Consider the following 17,778-nt stretch of genomic DNA (forward strand, 5'->3'; position numbering starts at 1 on the left):
CGGCCTGCCCTCCACAGAGGTAGCGTGCAGCTGCAATGTTGGAGTGCAAGTTTGTGCCTGGAGTGCGAGGGAAAGGTGCGAAAAGAGTGGTGAGTGAGTTGCGGAGAGTGGCAGCAGTGGAAGTGGATGAGGAGCAATTGGATTATGAGGATGAGGATGAGGAGTTGGAAGAAGGTGAGGTGCGTGATGTTGAGAGTTGGGAGAAGGGTGGAGCGGCAACAGGCAGATTTGGTGTTTTCCAGGTGGCACAGGATGGAGCTCGTCGGACGGCCAGTGGGAGTCAGAAACCGGCGGATGCCCGGAGGACGGAGCGGGGAGCTCCAGCGACTTTGGCAGGTGAGGGCGCATGGTGGGATGCTTGGGACGAAGGTCCTAGAGAGGGGGCGCAAGAAGGCCTGCCGGTTGGTGGGTGTGGGGGATGGCTCTGTGCGGGATGGGGGGGCCCTTGGGGGGACGGGCCCATTCCAAAGGATGGTAAGAAGCAGGTCGTGACGGCCAGCGTGCAGACAGATGTGATGGAGGATCAGGGTGGGAAGGAGGACGGATCTGACAAATTGAGGAAGAAGTTGCCTTACATGGGCTTGGCGATGCCACTCGGTCGCATTTGTCGGAAAAGACAAAGGCCAGGATTTGGAAGCATGAGTATGTGGATGTTTTCAAACTTTTACATAGAGAGATTCAGGCGAAGGAGGGGTCTAAGGAGGAAGAGTGGGAGTTGACCAGGCGGCCGAGGGTGCCCGTGACGATGGAGAATTGGACGTCGGCGTTCTTGATATATGCGAGTATCTATTGTGAAAAGCATACGGACAGGGCGATAGCATTGTTTAAGTATATGGATGTGATACGGAAGGCCCAATTGTATTTTAGGGGTTTTTCCTGGTTGAGCTATGATGAGGAGTTTAGGGCCAGGATTAGTGTGAACCCGGATATGCCATGGGGTGACATCGATCAGGAGCTTTGGGTGCAATGGATGTCTTCTACGCAGGCAGCGGCATCTACTCATACGGCGAGTGGTCTCCCGGTGGAGTACCGGCCTTTTCAGCCCCGTCCTGCCCAGTCTGGGGCGGGGGGTCAGGGAGTCAGGGAACGTGGACGGGTGCAGCTGGACAGCAGTACAAACCTGGGAACACTGGGGCCTGCTGGAACTTTAATAAAGGTTTCTGCACGCGACACCCATGTAAGTTTAAACACGAGTGATCCAAGTGCGGGGGACGTCACCCGGTCACACAATGCCTTACGCTTGCCACACCTTCAGAACAGTGGAAAATTACTAAAGGGTGGGGACAATCTGGGACAAAGGGCCCCTGCTCCGGTTAAGGTGGAGGCCATGGGTCCATGGCTCCTTAGGTACCCTGATAGAGAGGCTGCTTTGAAAATTCACTGGGGGTTTGTGGAAGGATTTCGGATTGGCTATCAGGGTCCCCGGGAGAGGCGTTGGGCGGAGAACCTGCGTTCGGCGAAGGAGTTGCCAGAGGTGGTGGCGAGCAAGTTGCGGAAGGAGGTGTTGGAGGGTAGGATTGCTGGCCTGTTTGACACGTGGCCGATGTCGGACCTTATCATCTCACCACTGGGGGTGGTTCCCAAAAAGGAGCAGGGGGAGTTCAGACTGATTCTCCATTTGTCGTGGCCGGAAGGGAGTTCAGTGAATGATTTCATCGCGGAGGAGGATTCCAGGGTGTTGTATGCGTTGGTGGATGATGCCATTGGTTTGGTGAGGGCTTGCGGGAGTGGGGCAGTGTTGGCCAAATGCGATATCAAGTCGGCCTTTCGCCTCGTCCCCATTCACCCGGCAGATATTTTCTTGTTGGGCATGCAGTTCGAAGGGGCCATCTTTGTGGATATGGTGCTGCCGATGGGTTGTGCGATTTCTTGTGCGCTTTTTGAGACCTTCAGTTCCTTTTTGCAGTGGGCGTTCATGGAGAGGAGTGGGCACCGGCTGGTGTCGCACTACCTGGATGATTTCTTGTTCGTCGGGAAGGGGCTGATGGGAGAGTGTGGTGTGGCTCTGGGACAGTTCCAGTTGTTGGCGCAGGAGTTTGGGGTTCCATTGGCACCGGAGAAGACGGCGGGACCTAGCTGTTGTTTGACGTTTTTGGGCATTGAGTTGGATTCGGTGGCTTGGCAGGCACGGCTGCCGGCGCAGAAGGTGGTAGAGATGCAGGCTGTTCTGACGCAGGTGATCGGTGTTCGCAAGATTGATTTGAGGTCTGTGCAGCGCCTTCTCGGTTTGCTGAATTTTGCGTGCCGGGTGGTGAGGGCAGGGAGAACGTTCTGTAGGCGCCTCGGCATGGCCATGTCGGGGGTGGTGCTCCCTCACCACAGGGTCAGGGTCACGATGGGAGTCCGGTCAGACTTGCACGTGTGGCTGATGTTCCTGGAAGATTTCAATGGAGTGTCCCTGGATTTTGCACATGACAAGATGGTCTGGTAGCTGCAGCTTTACTCTGACGCGGCGGGTGCAGCAGGTTTTGGAGTTTTCTGGGACGGGCATTGGTGTGCAGAACAGTGGCCATCTCATTGGCTGCAACAGGGCAGGAGCATTGCTTTTCTTGAGTTCTTCCCCTTGTTGGTGGCATTGTTGGTGTGGGGGGCAGAGTTCCGGAACCGGTCGGTTTTGTTCCATGTTGACAACATGACAGTGGTGGACCTGGTGAACAATCAGAAAGCGAAGGACCTGCGAGTGCTGCACCTGCTGCAAAGTTTCATGCTGCTCTGCTTGCGTTTTAATGTGCTTTTCCGCATGCAACACGTGCCTGGGGCGAGTAATGAAATTGCTGATGCGTTATCTCGTTCGCAGTGGCAGCGTTTCAGGAGGCTGGCGCCGGGAGCAGAGGCTTGCAAGACCAAGGTGCCGGAGGGTATCTGGGCCTGGGGGGAGTGAGAGTGGTGGGTCTGGTTGAGAAATCTATAGCTAAATCCACGAGGCGATCGTACAGGTTGGCATGGTCTGAGTTTGGTGCCTTTTTGGGTTGGAGCAAGGCTGCGTGGGGGATGCCCCAGAGAGACTGTGAACGGGGGGTGGTGCGTTTTGTTCGGGATTGCATGGACAGAGGATTGTCGCAGACTACGATAGCTGGCAAGCTGGCTGGCATCTCGTTTTACAGCATGGTTTACTTGGGTTTTGATCCGGCCAGGGCGGATTTGTCGAGTCGAATGTTGAAAGGTTGGGGTCGCATGCGGTCAGAGGGGTAAGGGGGGGAGTTGCCGCGTGAGGCGATCACGTTTGAGTTGTTGACAAGTGTGCTGGGGGTATTGCCCCACTGCTGTTATGACGAGGGGGAGGTGGCGTTGTTCCGATTGTGTATGGTCTGGATGTTCTTCGGAGCATTTCGGGTTTCGGAATTGTTGGGAGTGCGTGGGCTCCGGGACCCGGTTGTTTGAGGATGTGAGGGTGGACGGGGCCCGGCTGGGTATATGGTTGGGTCATTCAAAGACGGATCAGACGGGTCGAGGCAAATGGGTGTGGCTGAAGGAGAGTGGGTGTGCGGGCGTGTGCCCGGTGCGAGAGTGGACGGCTTTTTTGGGACGAGTGCAGAGGTCGGAGGGAGAGATTTTTGTACATGCTTCTTTCAGGCGCTTGACATCCTTTCAGTTGTTGGCTGTGTTGCGAAGGGCTTTGCGGAGCATTGGAAGGTATCCAGCGCGTTTTGGCACTCACTCGTTTCGGATTGGTGCGGCTACGGCGGCGGCCGGTTTGGGTTGGTTTTGGGAGGAGATTCTAAGAATTGGGCGCTGGAGGTCCCGCTGCTGCGAACGCTATGTGCGTAAATGAAGGGGATCAGAGTAAGGGTAGTAGGGGGGGCTGCTGCGGTTGTGTTGCAGATCTGTACGTTGCTGTGGTGTTAATCTCTTTCTCTTCGTAGGTTGCGTTCGGGGGCCAGGGGCCAAGACGGTTACCTGGATTGTTGGACACTCCTTTGTACACTGGGCCTCAAAATTTGCGGACAGGCAGGTGTACGGTCGTAGCCTGGGCCTGCGGAGCAGTCATCACGAGGTCCATTGGTGGGGTAAGAGCGGGATACGATGGGGCGAGTTGTTGCCTTGGCTGACGAAGAAGGTGTCTCAGCTGGGTTGCCCGGACATGCTGGTTATCCACCTGGGAGAAAATGACTTGGTTAAACTATCAGGAGTGTCCTTGTTACATTTGATGCAGAGGGATCTGGAGGCAATGAGGAGCAATCTGGCTGGCGCCTGTATTGTTTGGACAGAGTTTGTACCACGAAGAATCTGGAGGGGGGCACTTAAGCCTGCAGCCATTGAAAGGGCGAGGCGGAAATTGAATAGGGCGATGAGACTTTTTTGTGATGCCCACGGAATCAAAGTACTGGCACATGTGGGGCTCCGGCTTGAGGAGCCCCATCTCTTCCGCGACGACGGCATGCACCTTTCGCACATGGGAAATGCTTACTATCTAATGGAAATGCGGGATACCATCAGCCTGTTGTGGAATGAGTCTATCTGGTGTAGGAGAGATTGAGTGCGAAAGGTGCACGATTGGTGGGGCAGGTAACCGCCCTCCGGGGGTTCCCTGGGTGGCAGGACTTGGGAGGGGTGGGGAGTCCATGACGGGCAGAATCACCCTTCCGGGGAGGGGGTTACAGGGGCAGGATGGGGGGTGTGGTAGACGGAGGTGAGATGGCGGGAGATGCTGGAGGAGTATGAAGGTGAAAGGGGGAAGTGAATGGTATGCATGAAGAGGTCGTGGTGTGAACTGGAGTGAGTAGTGGAATATGTGAATGGATGATGTTTGGAGGTCAGCATGTTGGGGGGATTGTTAACTGTTATTGAGGTTATGTTGAAATTTGGTTGTCATACCTGTCCTAATAAATGGCCTTTTACGCTAAGTCATGCGTGGAGTGGTTATTGCGCGATGCGGCCCCCAGGGGAAGTGAGGTCGACAGACCAGTCTTCCCCTGGGGTGTTCGCGCGAGGCTAGGGACAGGCAGGCTAGGTAGGCTAGGATTGGCTGGGGGGTGGGCTTAGGGGTGGGGAGCTAGGGAGGGTACTTAAGGGGACAGGGGAGGAAGTCCTTCCTCTTCCTGTCCCCGGTGCCGCAGGGTGAAGTTAGTTTGTCCGCCCTCCCACCCTACAGAGTTTCAGGAGTGGGGTATGGGCTACTTGTTGGTTTGCTAAAAGCTGTTTGGCGTGCCAGTTTAGGACGGGTTGACACAGGGAGGGTGCATGCAGGACTTGGGAGGGGTGGGGAGTCCATGACGGGCAGAATCACCCTTCCGGGGAGGGGGTTACAGGGCAGGATGGGGGGTGTGGTAGACGGAGGTGAGATGGCGGGAGATGCTGGAGGAGTATGAAGGTGAAAGGGGAAAGTGAATGGTATGCATGAAGAGGTCGTGGTGTGAATTGGAGTGAGTAGTGGAGTATGTGAATGGATGATGTTTGGGGGTCAGGATGTTGGGGGGGATTAACTGTTATTGAGGTTATGTTGAAATTTGGTTGTCATACCTGTCCTAATAAATGGCCTTTTACGCTAAGTCATGTGTGGAGTGGTTATTGCGCGACACATTTTGCCTTCACTCCATAGCTAGATAGCTATTGCCCACTCTCACTTTTCAGGTTATCGTTCCTCCTGTGCTAACCATGAATTCTCACTCAAATTAACTATGCATTATTGTACAGTAATTGCCTTCTCCCCTGCAGGCATTTAGCCCCTCTTTGTCCTATTTTGTACTATCAAACCTCCATCGCCCTAAAATATTATCATCTCTTCTCGCGGCCGCTTCTCTCCACCTCATTTTGTTTCTTTCTCGTCCACCGCCCCCGCCCTATGGTTATAATAAAAGCGCGCGCGCAGAGGCCAAAGAGAGGGCAGGACGGCTGCCCAGTTCCGAGCACTGCTGGAAAACTGGGGAAGTTATGGGCTGCACAAAGAACCTCTGGAACTGCCTGCCCGCCGTCCAAATTTTCAATTGCACTCTCTCTGCAGCTACTTGCGTGTGGCAGCGGCAGCATCTTTGTATTATACGAACAGTCTGCTCCGTAATCAAATACCATCTGTCGCTACATCTGAACTTGTTTTCAACATCTGTGCGTTCTGGTCTTAACAAAGCTTTAAAAACCAATTCAAAAAAAAAACTTTCACAGATCACTGGCTAAATATGCGCGCTCGCCGACTTTCATGTTTGCTTAAATATTTCTTCTGTGCCCGCGTCCCCTCGCCGGGGGTAGTTAAGATGTGTACCCCAGCCGCCGTTTCAAGGCCTTTCATCCGAATGGGCGGGAGCAACCAAGTGTGAAAGAGGGGCGCTTGCTCGGGCACCGAATGGAGACATCGTATTCTTTCCCGGTGCCAATACAGCCCCTTTCCTGCCAATGAGAAAGCCGAAAGTTGATCAGCAACCATACCACAATTACTCAAAATGACACTACAGATGAAACGGCAACCGAGGGGAGAATCAACGGCGCGGCTTAAGTGTGTTTGAACAAATGGCGAAGTTAAAAAAAAATAAAAAGCTTGCGAGGGCCCTCCGGAGGACGCGCGTGCGCGCAGTTACGTCGCACATGCTTCAAAAAATGTGAAGTGCATCTTTACGGAACTTCTGGCCAGCCCACTCGCAGATGTTGACCGCTTTTGCTTATGTATACATCCGTCGCAGAACACTAAAAGAGAGATTGGAAATTTTAATTTAGTCAAGGCAGTTGGTCTAAAAATGACGGCTTCTGCGGAAGCCGTTAAACAGAGCGGCCTAATGAAGTAGAGTCCTGGCAAGCAAGCAGACTCGCAGCGACGAGTGTCTGCGGCTTCCACAGCACAGTGCTTGGAACGGGAAGAAAGCGCTAGACCGGGAAAGGTATCTAGTGCATGTGAAATGGCAGCCTCACAGCAAAGCCATGCATGCTTTTGTGTGAAGGGAGGGGTAAAGGAGCAGGAAGACACAGGTAGTGCCTGAGTTCGATGAAATTAAGATTTTTATTTAAAATGGCACGGTGCCTTGTACATCTGATTGTTGCTGGTACAGGCGCGAGCTGTTCGATAGCTCGTGCCACCGTAATGATCTTTATCACACAGTCCCTGGGAATTGAGTCCAGAATTGGGAGATGTAGTTTGGCAACATCCATGGCACTAGGGTAGGGTGTCAGCTTTACTGATGAGCGGAGCAGGTGAGTCCAACCTAAAGAGCTGTCTTAAACGTTTGTTTGGGTGCTGAACATGCCTCTGACAGGTTAAAGGTGTGGCCTATTCAGTCTCCGTGTTAAGGTTGCCAGGAGCGCGACAGTACTTATTTCTTTCTCGTTTTGGTAAAAAAAATGTATTCGTTTTCTATAGCAACCTAAAATCATGCACAGTACTCTGACAATCGTTACATATCTGATAGGCTTCCATAACTCAGTCATACGACAAGAGCCCCTTATGAAGACAATCAAAAAGGAACTTTACAAATTAACAAAGAGGCAAAAGTTAGACACTGCCTGTAACTTAAAAGTGTGACCTGCCACAGTATTAAGAACAAGTGTATCTATAACCTAAATCATTAGTATGGTCAACAGTGAACCAGCACTTGTAGGGGATTACAAGAATAGGGGTGCAGGTCTGAGGGGACCAAAGGACACGGAGTGGTCCAGATGTTGGGTAGAGGGGTCCTGTGGTTATAGAATATAGAATAAGTTGATAAAACAGAAATTATATATACACCCTCCTGTTCTCACTAATAATTTATAATATAGGTCATGTTAATTTGTATATCAAACGCTCTTTTCCCGAGGATTTTAAGCATATCATATTTTAGCCTCATCTAGAATCGAGTAAGTGAGTCTATATTCTTTCAAATACTTCCCTAGTGTCTCTATATATTAGTCTGCTATATACTCTCTCTCTGTATTTATATATATGATGCTTCGATTACTTACCGCTAATAGCATTACTCTCAGTCCGTCTCTCGCCGTGCCGACTCAAATAGTGAGTCAGCACATAATCGCGATACCCCTTCGTACCGCTCGCCGTGCTGACTCACATCACTATGTGATGTACCCAAGCCAACAAACGGACCAGGACAACAACATAGAATGGAAACATAAGTTTAATCAAAGGGCAAAAACAGTTTACAATACGGAAGCCAGCACCCGGGAACCCAACAAATCGTACCCTGGACCACCCTATAATGGGACACAAAAGTGGAAGGAACTGCCCAAGTGGCAGTACAACAGATCTCCTGCAAAGAAGAACCCTGCACCTCAGCCATGTAAGCAGACATACACCTAGTAGACCGTCCCTGGTTCCACAGAGGAGAAGACAGACCAAACTGCCTGTAGACAAACAAAATCACAGACTTCAACCATCTGCTCAAGGTCTGAGAGAAGGTTGAGCCCCCTTCCCGTCAGGACCAAAGTTGACAAACAAAGAGGATGAGACCTGAAACCCCTTCATCCGGTCCAGGTAAATAGGAATGGCCCTATGCACATCCAGCGAATGAAGAGCCACTTCCTCAGGGAACTGAGGATCCGGACAAAACACCAGAAGAATAACTTCCTGTTGACTATGGAACAAAGAATTAGCCTTGAGCACAGAACCTGGCCCCAAACGAAGAACACGCCTGTCTTCGAACACACAAAAGAAAGGAGATAGACAAGGCAATGAGCCCAACTCCCCCAGCCTGCGAGCAGAAGTGACCGCCACTAGAAAAAAAACCTTCAAAGTCAGAAAGAGGAACCCCACAGACCCTAGTGGCTCAAAAGGGGGATACTAAAGAGCCCGCAACACCAGTGGTAAATCCCAAGACAGATATTCCACCTGTGGGACCGGACAGAGATTGGAAAAGCCCTTAAAGATCCTGGACACCAGACCCTGATCGTCCACCAGCCCCCCCTTCCCCCCCACCTCCATAGAGCCTGAAAAGCCTTAAACGCTGACCACTGCAACTTAAGAGTTGCAGGGCTCAAACCCAGCTGGAAACCATCCTGGAGAAATGACAGCACCTGAGGCAGAGAAACAGACAGAGGCAGCAACTGCCATGAAGCACACCAAGCCTGAAACGTCTTCCAGTGCCTAGCATAAGAAGACTGGGTAGACAACTGTTTTGATGCCTGCACAGAAGAGGAAACAGAAGCCAAGAGACCCTGCAACATCAAAACTCCTCGCTTAACCGCTAAGCCATCAACTTGAGCCTCGCTAGGGAGGACATCTGAAGACACAGAAACCTCAGGGGAGATGGAACCAAAGGAAACCTCCATTCCAGACCCACCTTCATCTACATCAACAGAGGAAACCAGATAGAAGGGGGCCATGCTGGAGCCACCAGAACAACCTGAGCTTTCTTCCTCTGAACCCAAACCAAACAAAAATTTCTGGATCAAAGGAAGCAGGGAAAGCAAACAGCAGGCCCACTGGCCACAGGCACATCAGGGCATCCACCCCAGAATCAGAATCCCCCCTCCTCCAGACAAAGAACCGGGGAAGAAGCGCAAACAAGGCCACCCAGGGCCGACCCCACAGCCAACGCACTTTGGCAAATATCGAGGGAGACAGACAAAAGTCAAGAGAGGACAGAATCTCCCTGCTCAGGCAATCAGCTAGACAATTCAGAGCGTCTTGAATAAACACTGCCCTCAACGAACCCACATTGGAATGAGCCCAGAGGAACTAATAATCCGAAATAGCTTACAACGATAGGGCTCTCGTCCCTCCCTGACAACTGACATATGATTTGGCCGTCATGTTTTCATTCTGGACGACAACAGCAATGTCCTTCAGAAGAGGAGAAAAATGATGGAAAGCCAGCCGAATAACCTCCAACTCCCTCCAGTTGGAAGAACGGGAACTCTCACCGGCAAGCCACAGACCCTGGACCATGGGAGATCCCCACCAGAACCCCCAGCCACTCGCACTGGCATCAATCGCAATGGCGATTGGCACTGGATCCCCAAAGAGATCGATTTCAGGATGTTGGAGGGATTGAGCCACCATCTCAGTTCCTCCCAGATCACCTGCATCACAGGATGAAGACAAGTCAAATTCTGCGCATTGGGCACCAAGCAGCCCAGAAGGAATCTCTTCAAAATATTGAGGTGCCACCAAGTCCAGGGCACCGAAAACACTGTGGAAGCCAGATCGTCCTGCACCCTCATCCAAAGGGAAACTGGCTGAATAGGAGCAGACAGCAGGGTCAGCAGATGAGTGCGAATCTTTTGAACCCTGGCATCCAGCAAGGAGACAATGCACAGATTCATCCAGAACCAGGCTCCAATGAAGATGCAGTCCTGAGGGGGAACCAGCTGGGGCTTCCTGGCATTCCCAAAGAACCCATGAGCCAACAGGAGATTCAGAACTCTCTGAACATGTGAACAAGTCCGGTGAAGAGAAGCCCCATTTACCAAACAGTCGTCGAGATACGGGAAGATGACAATCCTCTGGAGATAAAGTCTCACTATCAGAGAGGCCAACACCATGGTAAACACCAGAGGTGCAGACATCAGACCAAACGGCAATACCTGGAATTGGTAATGCCCTGCCCCTACCGCAAACCTCAGAAACTGCTGATGACTCGGATGCACAGGAACACGGAGGTAGACATCCTGCAGATCAATGGTAGCCAAGTAATCTCCCGGAGCTACCAGGGGAATGTGCTGCTGGAGAGATAGCACGTTGAACGATATGGTCACCATCCACCGATTGAGGAGCTTTAAATCCAAGACTGGCCTTAAGTCCCTTGACACCTTCTGCACAAGGAACATGATTGAGTACACACCAACCTGATCCACCGGTCAGATTTCACGTTTCTCCACCAAGGATCTGATCCCTTCCAAAAGTGCCTTCCTCTTGGCAGGAGACCTGAGGACCGGTGTAGGGATGCACCCCATATTTAGAGGAAGTGAGATGAATTCTATAAGGTAGCCTTTAACGAACTATATTCCTCACCCACTTTGGTGATGGACAGCAGTCACGCAGGAAGAAAGCCGATATCTGAGCACCCACTGGAAGAGAGGTCATGGGATACCCATAGTCAGGATCGTTGACTGGACGGTCCGACCTTGGGTGTGACATCCTGCTGTTTTGCCCTCCTGGTCTGGCACCTCTTCCTCCGAAAGGCATAAGAACCATTGCCCTTGCACTGGAAATCTCGGCTCTCACAAGCCTCTGAGAGATTCCAACATTTAGATGTCTTGCCAGAAGAGGACCTGTATGACCAATTGTGCTTCTTGTCCATAAACAATTTCTGGATCAGACCATCCAATAGATCCCCAAACAGCTTGCCCCCCTCGATGGGAAGCTTAAGAAATGATACCTTCTCTGCCAGGTCCGTCTTCCAGTCTCTCAACCACAGGCTGCGCCTGGCCAGGATAAGTGAAGAAGAAGCCACAGAAACTGCTTTGATGACATCAGCCAGGAACTTAGCCTGTTGCTCCAGGTTAACCAGAACATCAGACACATTGGCACTCGCCTGCATGGCCGCAGCCAAGGCCTCAAAGTCGCTCCTTAATGACTGAGCAGCCAAAGTCCCATACAATGCTGCCCAGAGCACCAGGTTGGAAGCAGATAAAGATTTCTTAAGGCCACCATCCACCTTGTTGTCAACATGATCGGATAGCTAGCATGCATTCATCCAGATTCAAAGAAGCACAGCCAGTTAGAGAAGCCAAGATGGAATCCACCTTGACAGAATGCGGCAACAGCTTATACCCATCCTCCAATACATAGGATTTCTGAAGGAACCCTGGAACCTGGCAATGCTCAGGCTCCTCCCAGGACCTGAAAATTGTCTCCTTGATTTTTGTATGCAAAGGCAAAGGCAGGGCCGCAGGCTTAGTGAATTGTGGGAACAGAATGTCAGCAGTCCACTCCACCGGAGGCAACGCCAGGCCCAAATTATCTCTAATATGGTACAGAATAGCTCATCCCAGGAGATGAACTTCCCACCAGGTACCACATGTCTCTCAGGACCAGACATCGCAGACTTAGTAAAGTCCTCATTGTCATCAAGCAGGGCAGAAGGATGCCTAGTCTTGAGTTTGGCAGACAGGGCTCTGGTGACAGCGGCATCAATCATAGCTTGAACCTCCAGTGCAGTCAGGGATACCGAAGCCCCAGCTGGGGCAACACCAGCTGCCCTATCCGGGGCATCCAAAGGGGAACAACTGTCCTCCGAACCCAGGGAACAAAACCTTCTCCTCTTTGCACCACTCTTCTCCATTGTATTCACCAGCTAAATAGACCCCCAGAAATGTCAGAGTAAATAGGACTCAAGAAGTCACTCCCTAGAAGCGAGAACCAGTAAAAACAGAACACGCCTGTACTGGCTATTCACACGGCCACGTAAAGCTCGGAGCCAGTCCCAAACACATCAGGCCACTAAAATAATGGGCCAAAGCCACCACACTGTAAGCCCATGAGCCAAGCAAGAGAGCCGGATGCCCACCATGTCAGAAGCTCCAGGGCTGGGCTGAGTCAGAAGACAGCATTCTCAGGAGACCCAGTCTCCCTGGAAACAAGCACCCGTCCCTCCCCTCCAGATGGCTGGAGAAAAGCACCACAGACCTCTGGCCTGGCCTGGCCTGCCCAAAGGAAAGAGAAGCCACTAAGAGCACCGGCCCCCACACCGCAGGGAGCCTCCACCCCACACTCAGACCGGACGCTGCTGAAGATGGCCGAACTCAGCATGGCATAAACCGGTAGACGTGAGCTCCCCAACCCTGCTGGAACCACGCGGCCAGGAACGGAGCCGCAACAAAACACTGGAGCACGCTCACTGTGCATGCCCATAGATGTGTAATGGACACAAAAAAGGAACAGGAGGTATGGAGGGGGGAGGGAATTTTATGATTTGGAAAGGTGAAATTGGAGGCACAAGGGCCTCACTATGTGAGTCAGCATGGCGAGAGGGACTTGGGGTAATATAGATATATATATATATATACACCTATATGTATATAATGACAATACTCTATATACTCTGTATTCTATATATAGTAGTTTAATATGTATGTTTTTTATATATATGTATACATAAATATATATATGGGTGTGTGTGTACATATATACATATGTATATTTATATATATATGTGTGTATAGGGCGGGCACTTGCTCTGACACTTTTTGCAAAATAAATATGCACTGCTGGCACTTTGATTAGTGTGATGGCTTGTCTGGTGATTTAACATCTAAACATCTAATTATCTGGAGAGGAGGTCTGCGCCTGCTTAAACCGCTGCCAGAGGCGGTTGGGATCCTTCGTTTCATATATATATATATATATATATATATATATATATATATATATATATATATATATATATATATATATATATTACCTACTGGCGGTCGCCAGTAGGTATATATAGTTAGGATTTTTTCTCTATGGGTTTTTTGAAAATTCTATGTCTAATAACTTTGGCGTTTGTGGACGGAATCGGCTGAAATTTTCAGGAAAATGGCACATTTTGTTTCTGAGCAGCCCTTGAAAATTTGGGGGGGGTTCGTCCAGTGGGGGCCGAGAAAAAAGGGGGGTCCCAAAACGTGTTTTTAACATTGAGTTTTCCATAGGGCGGTTGGCCTCACTTTTAGCCCGAACGGCTGAATGGATTTGCACGAAACTTGGCAAAATTGTAGGGACTGGTAGCCCGATGTGCCTTTTGTAGGTCTCAATATATGTGCTCCAGTGGATTTTGAGAAATTAACGTTTAAAAAAAGATATATATCTGTAACAGCGGACCGGTTAGCGCTCTGGTTCGCGGACTTTTCGCGCAACGGAGCTTTGTGAAGCGAAGCTGATTGGTTCTCCGGCGTCTGTCAACATTCCAAACAGTCCGTAGCGGCCGCCATCTTGTCTCTCGGTAGGATCGAGAGACAAGAGGAGGTCAAAACAAAGGGGGAAATAACTATAAGGGGGCATAGTAGATCCTCGCTGACCCCCTAGGTTTGATGTGGAGGTTTTAAAAGGGCCCCGCGGGGCAAAAAAAAATAATAAAAATAATAATTGAACGGCTGAATGGATTTGCACGAAACTTGGCAAAATATTAGGGACTGGTAGCCCGATGTGCCTTTGCTAGGTCTCAATATATGTGCTCCAGTGGATTTTGAGAAATTAACGTTCAAAAAAAGATATATATCTGTAACAGCGCTCCGCTTCGCGTAACGGAGGTTTGCGAAGCTGATTGGTCATTCTGTCACTGGGCTATAGTTGGGCTACATCTGGCTGATATTTGGGCTACATTTGTTTTTTTGTGTGTCTGGCGGCCATCTTTGGGCTACATTGGGCTACATTGGGCTTCATTGGGCTACATTCGGCTAATTAGCAAATAGCTCATCGCAAACTAGGAATGGTAAAGAATCGCTATTTATTCCTTAAAGTTCGCTATTTAGGAAATGCAAATAACTTTTATGATACATATGGCGGTTCATCTCTAACAAGATAAGAAGCATAGGGATAGATTTATGATGACTGGCGCATCACCAGGGATGTGTTAGTCATTCTGTGCCGCTGTTCCGTCACCTATGGTGTGCTGCATTTACAATGCGGCGCATCATGGGGCAAAAACAGCACAGATGCGTGATGTATCTGTGCCGTAAAGGTGGCGCATTGCTGGAGTTGTATCGCAAGTGTGATGAAGCTCCAGCAAGGGTCGGGGGTGCCCCTGTCGCAGGGTTTCTGTTCTCACACAGAACTGTGGACAGAGGATTGGAACCTCGGCGAATTAGGGTGTCCCAAAACTCACGTTAGTAATCAAAAACTATTTAGCAAGCTAGGTACAGTGTCACATTGGATATAACAAACTCTCAATGTTTAGACAATCCAGAATATGAACTTATAGTACCTCAGGATACGTGGAACTCATGAACAGTCGGTCGTTATATATTTCTTAGAAACCAGAACATGGAGTTAAGAAGAACACATGTGTATTTGAAATGTTTATTTACTAATGCCGTCTTCTCAGGCGTAGTACCTTAGATAATAAAAGTACACATATTATCAGTAGCAAAATTACCAGCATAGTTACTAGTACATAAAAAGTGAATGGTGATAGTATGTTAACATGCTGTAAATGAATAAGAGTTAGCAACACTTATAAGCAGCCGCGGGCCGTGGAGGGAGTTACGGTGAGGCAGGGAGGCGGGGAGGGGGAGAAGCAGGGTGGAGAATACAAGTACACATATTATCAGTAGCAAAATTACCAGCATAGTTACTAGTACATAAAAAGCGAATGGTGACAGTATGTTAACATGCTGTAAATGAATAAGAGTTAGCAACACTTATAAGCAGCCGCGGGCCGTGGAGGGAGTTACGGTGGGGCAGGGAGGCGGGGAGGGGGAGGGGCAAGGTAGAGAGGGCTCCACCCTGCTTCTCCCCCTCCCCGCCTCCCTGCCCCATCGTAACTCCCTCCACGGCCCGCGGCTGCTTATATCTCACCCTCCCTAATACACATATTATATTATTTGCTAAGAAGGTCTCTTTGTGTTGGTTTAGGGCGTGTCCATACTTTAGTGTCTTAGATTTGAAGGAATCACATCAGCATACACCAGCTCTCTCTTCATGTGAACCGCATCAACTGTTGTGTATGTGTGTTCGGCAAAGCAATATAAAACCCGCCTCATGCCCAGAATTGGCAGAAGTTGCACTTATGTTATGAGTATGAAGTCGTGGAGATCAGACCTCATAACAATTCTGTATCGTGTTGTTCTTGAAACTTTAGCACTCGCTGTACAGATATAGTTTAACAAGTAAAGCAGATAGTAGACCAATAACATATTATTCTCATGTAAACCACGATGAACTACTAGGTGGAAAGCTAAAGCAACAACTAAGTGTCGTGTGCAGAAGTTGCAAAAAAGGAAAAATGGCGTTTAAACCGGTAATGAGCCCATGCTAACTTAACACGGTGTAAAGATATGCAGGACCTAGATGACACCTCCTCATGATCCGGAAACGAACTGAATAAGATAATAGAAGTGCCATCTCATGAGAGCAGATTGCAAGTTTATATGTGGACGGTCCGCAAGGTAAAGCATTAAAAACTAGGAAAATTCAATGCTAAAGAAAAATAAAACAGCCAAGTACTTTATCGAGTCTTAAGCCAATAGGCAAGGTAAATAATAAAAACTTGACAAGTAAGTCAATGAATTGTCAATGAAATGCTAGTACTCAGCATATCAAACATGAAAAAGGTCTATGACATAACTGTGTATGCAAAATAAGCTGCAACAGCCTCCAATAGGAAGTCACCGTCTTCATCCGAAAACAGTTCAGCCATCCAATTTAAAAGCGGAAAAGAACATACGTGCTCTCCCAGCACCGGATCCTCTATCACCATCAGAGGACAGCTCGGTGGGTTTTCAAGAAAGCTGTGTTCCAAGAAAGACTGTGCTGCCGCCAGTAAATTCCAGGGACCAAGTAGTCCATGCATCAATGCCACAGCCATAATCCTTTCGCCAGGACAAATCAACTCGTGAGTAATGATAGGAGTCATCAGCTGATTAAAGTCGACGTCAGGAGAAACCGGTCCGCAGAGACACAAATCAATGGCCCAATCGAAATCACAGGTCAGGCAGTGAAATACAGGCTGGACACAGGTGAAGTAGGAGAACCGAAAAGATAATCCATATGCCGTGCTTAATATCGCCAACGGCATTGTGCCATAATATTCTAGCATGCGATTGCGGAACAGTGTCAGCAGCTGCAGGGTCGGAGGTTGCATAGGAGGGACATCCATATTTAAAAATGTAAAAAAGCACAAGAGCGTCCGCTGGTAATGCAAGTAAAAATGCAATCCACGAACCAGAGTGGAGAAAATGGAATGAAAGGGAGCAGGGATGACTCCAAAGATTTTCTCAAATGAAGTCACGAGACCACTGGTAACAACTTTAAAAAAGTGTGCCAGGGATTTTGTGGAGGATGCGTTAAAGATAGTCGGAAACATGTTGCTGAAATTGAAAGGCAAACCTGTGTACGGGTGTTCGCTATGTGAAGTACGAAAGTTTCACGGGCCGAACTCAAGGCCACCTCTCTCTGAGACAAAAGAGCTCTTATTCTTGTCATGCCGTTGAAACGTGTCCCAAGGTTGGTATTTGTGGCCAGATTGAAAACTCCCTATGTTCATGTGTGGGAGGAAATAGAACATTTCTGCAGCAAATAACCCGTTCACTTACTGTTACGATAAAAGGAATACTTTTTAATTAACTCAGAACAATCTTCATTATTGAGCATCAAATAACTACCATTTTCCAACAACTTGAACGTGGGGATGATAGCAGGAACTGGCGTGCCTTGCAACACGCAAGCCATATTTGGTCGGTGTTTGTTGCATGAATCGTGTAACTGTATGTGCCTACACATTAGTGAATGATCTGGCGTCTCAGTGCATTCCTCTCCATTCAGATAAACTTCTTGATCATCTTTGAAACATCTGTATGTGTATGGAAGCGACCAGACCTCATGAACAAAAGCACTACCTAAAGGTTCATAAAGACCTATTGGTATATATTTCATACAATTTGAAAACTTATATAAAGCAAAAGGCAGCGTTATTAAACCGTGGATAAGGCATGTTGCCAAAAAACCCGCAATCCTCTGCTGATGATGTCACTGAGCATGTCATGAATGATGTAATATGTGACATCATCAGTAGTGGATTATGGGTAATAGTATCTCTAGTTTACTCCCCTATAGCTGTCTTTCTTTTAACATAAGTGTGTGTTTCCTTCCCTTATACTTACTGTTTTTGGTTCGCTTCCAGTTCGCGTACCAGCGAGCGAACTAGGAAGCGAACTAAGAGAAATAGAGGTTGGCACAGTTCCAAATATTGTACCAATTTTTTAATAACGGGGAGGTAGTTC

General features: G+C 49.1%; 1 protein-coding gene across 1 annotated transcript; it reads left to right on the forward strand.

Annotated features, from left to right (window-relative positions):
- The first annotated feature begins 35 nt into the window (after positions 1-35).
- Positions 36-4,477, forward strand: LOC144761454 (uncharacterized). Its single transcript, XM_078646814.1, has 2 exons — positions 36-336; positions 3,864-4,477. Exons 1-2 carry the CDS (start codon positions 36-38, stop codon positions 4,475-4,477), a joined length of 915 nt encoding a protein of 304 aa, XP_078502940.1.
- Positions 4,478-17,778: the final 13,301 nt, after the last annotated feature.

Source organism: Lissotriton helveticus, chromosome 6 (assembly GCF_964261635.1).
Source record: "Lissotriton helveticus chromosome 6, aLisHel1.1, whole genome shotgun sequence".
NCBI classification, from domain to species: domain Eukaryota; kingdom Metazoa; phylum Chordata; class Amphibia; order Caudata; family Salamandridae; genus Lissotriton; species Lissotriton helveticus.

What these genes read in the sequence shown, in the direction of transcription:
- LOC144761454 (XM_078646814.1), top strand. Translation starts at nt 36, where the DNA reads ATGTTGGAGTGCAAGTTTGTGCCTGGAGTGCGAGGGAAAGGTGCGAAA. An exon ending in AGCTCCAGCGACTTTGGCAG is followed by an intron (nt 337 to 3,863) that starts GTGAGGGCGCAT and finishes TTCTCTTCGTAG; the next exon opens with GTTGCGTTCGGGGGCCAGGG.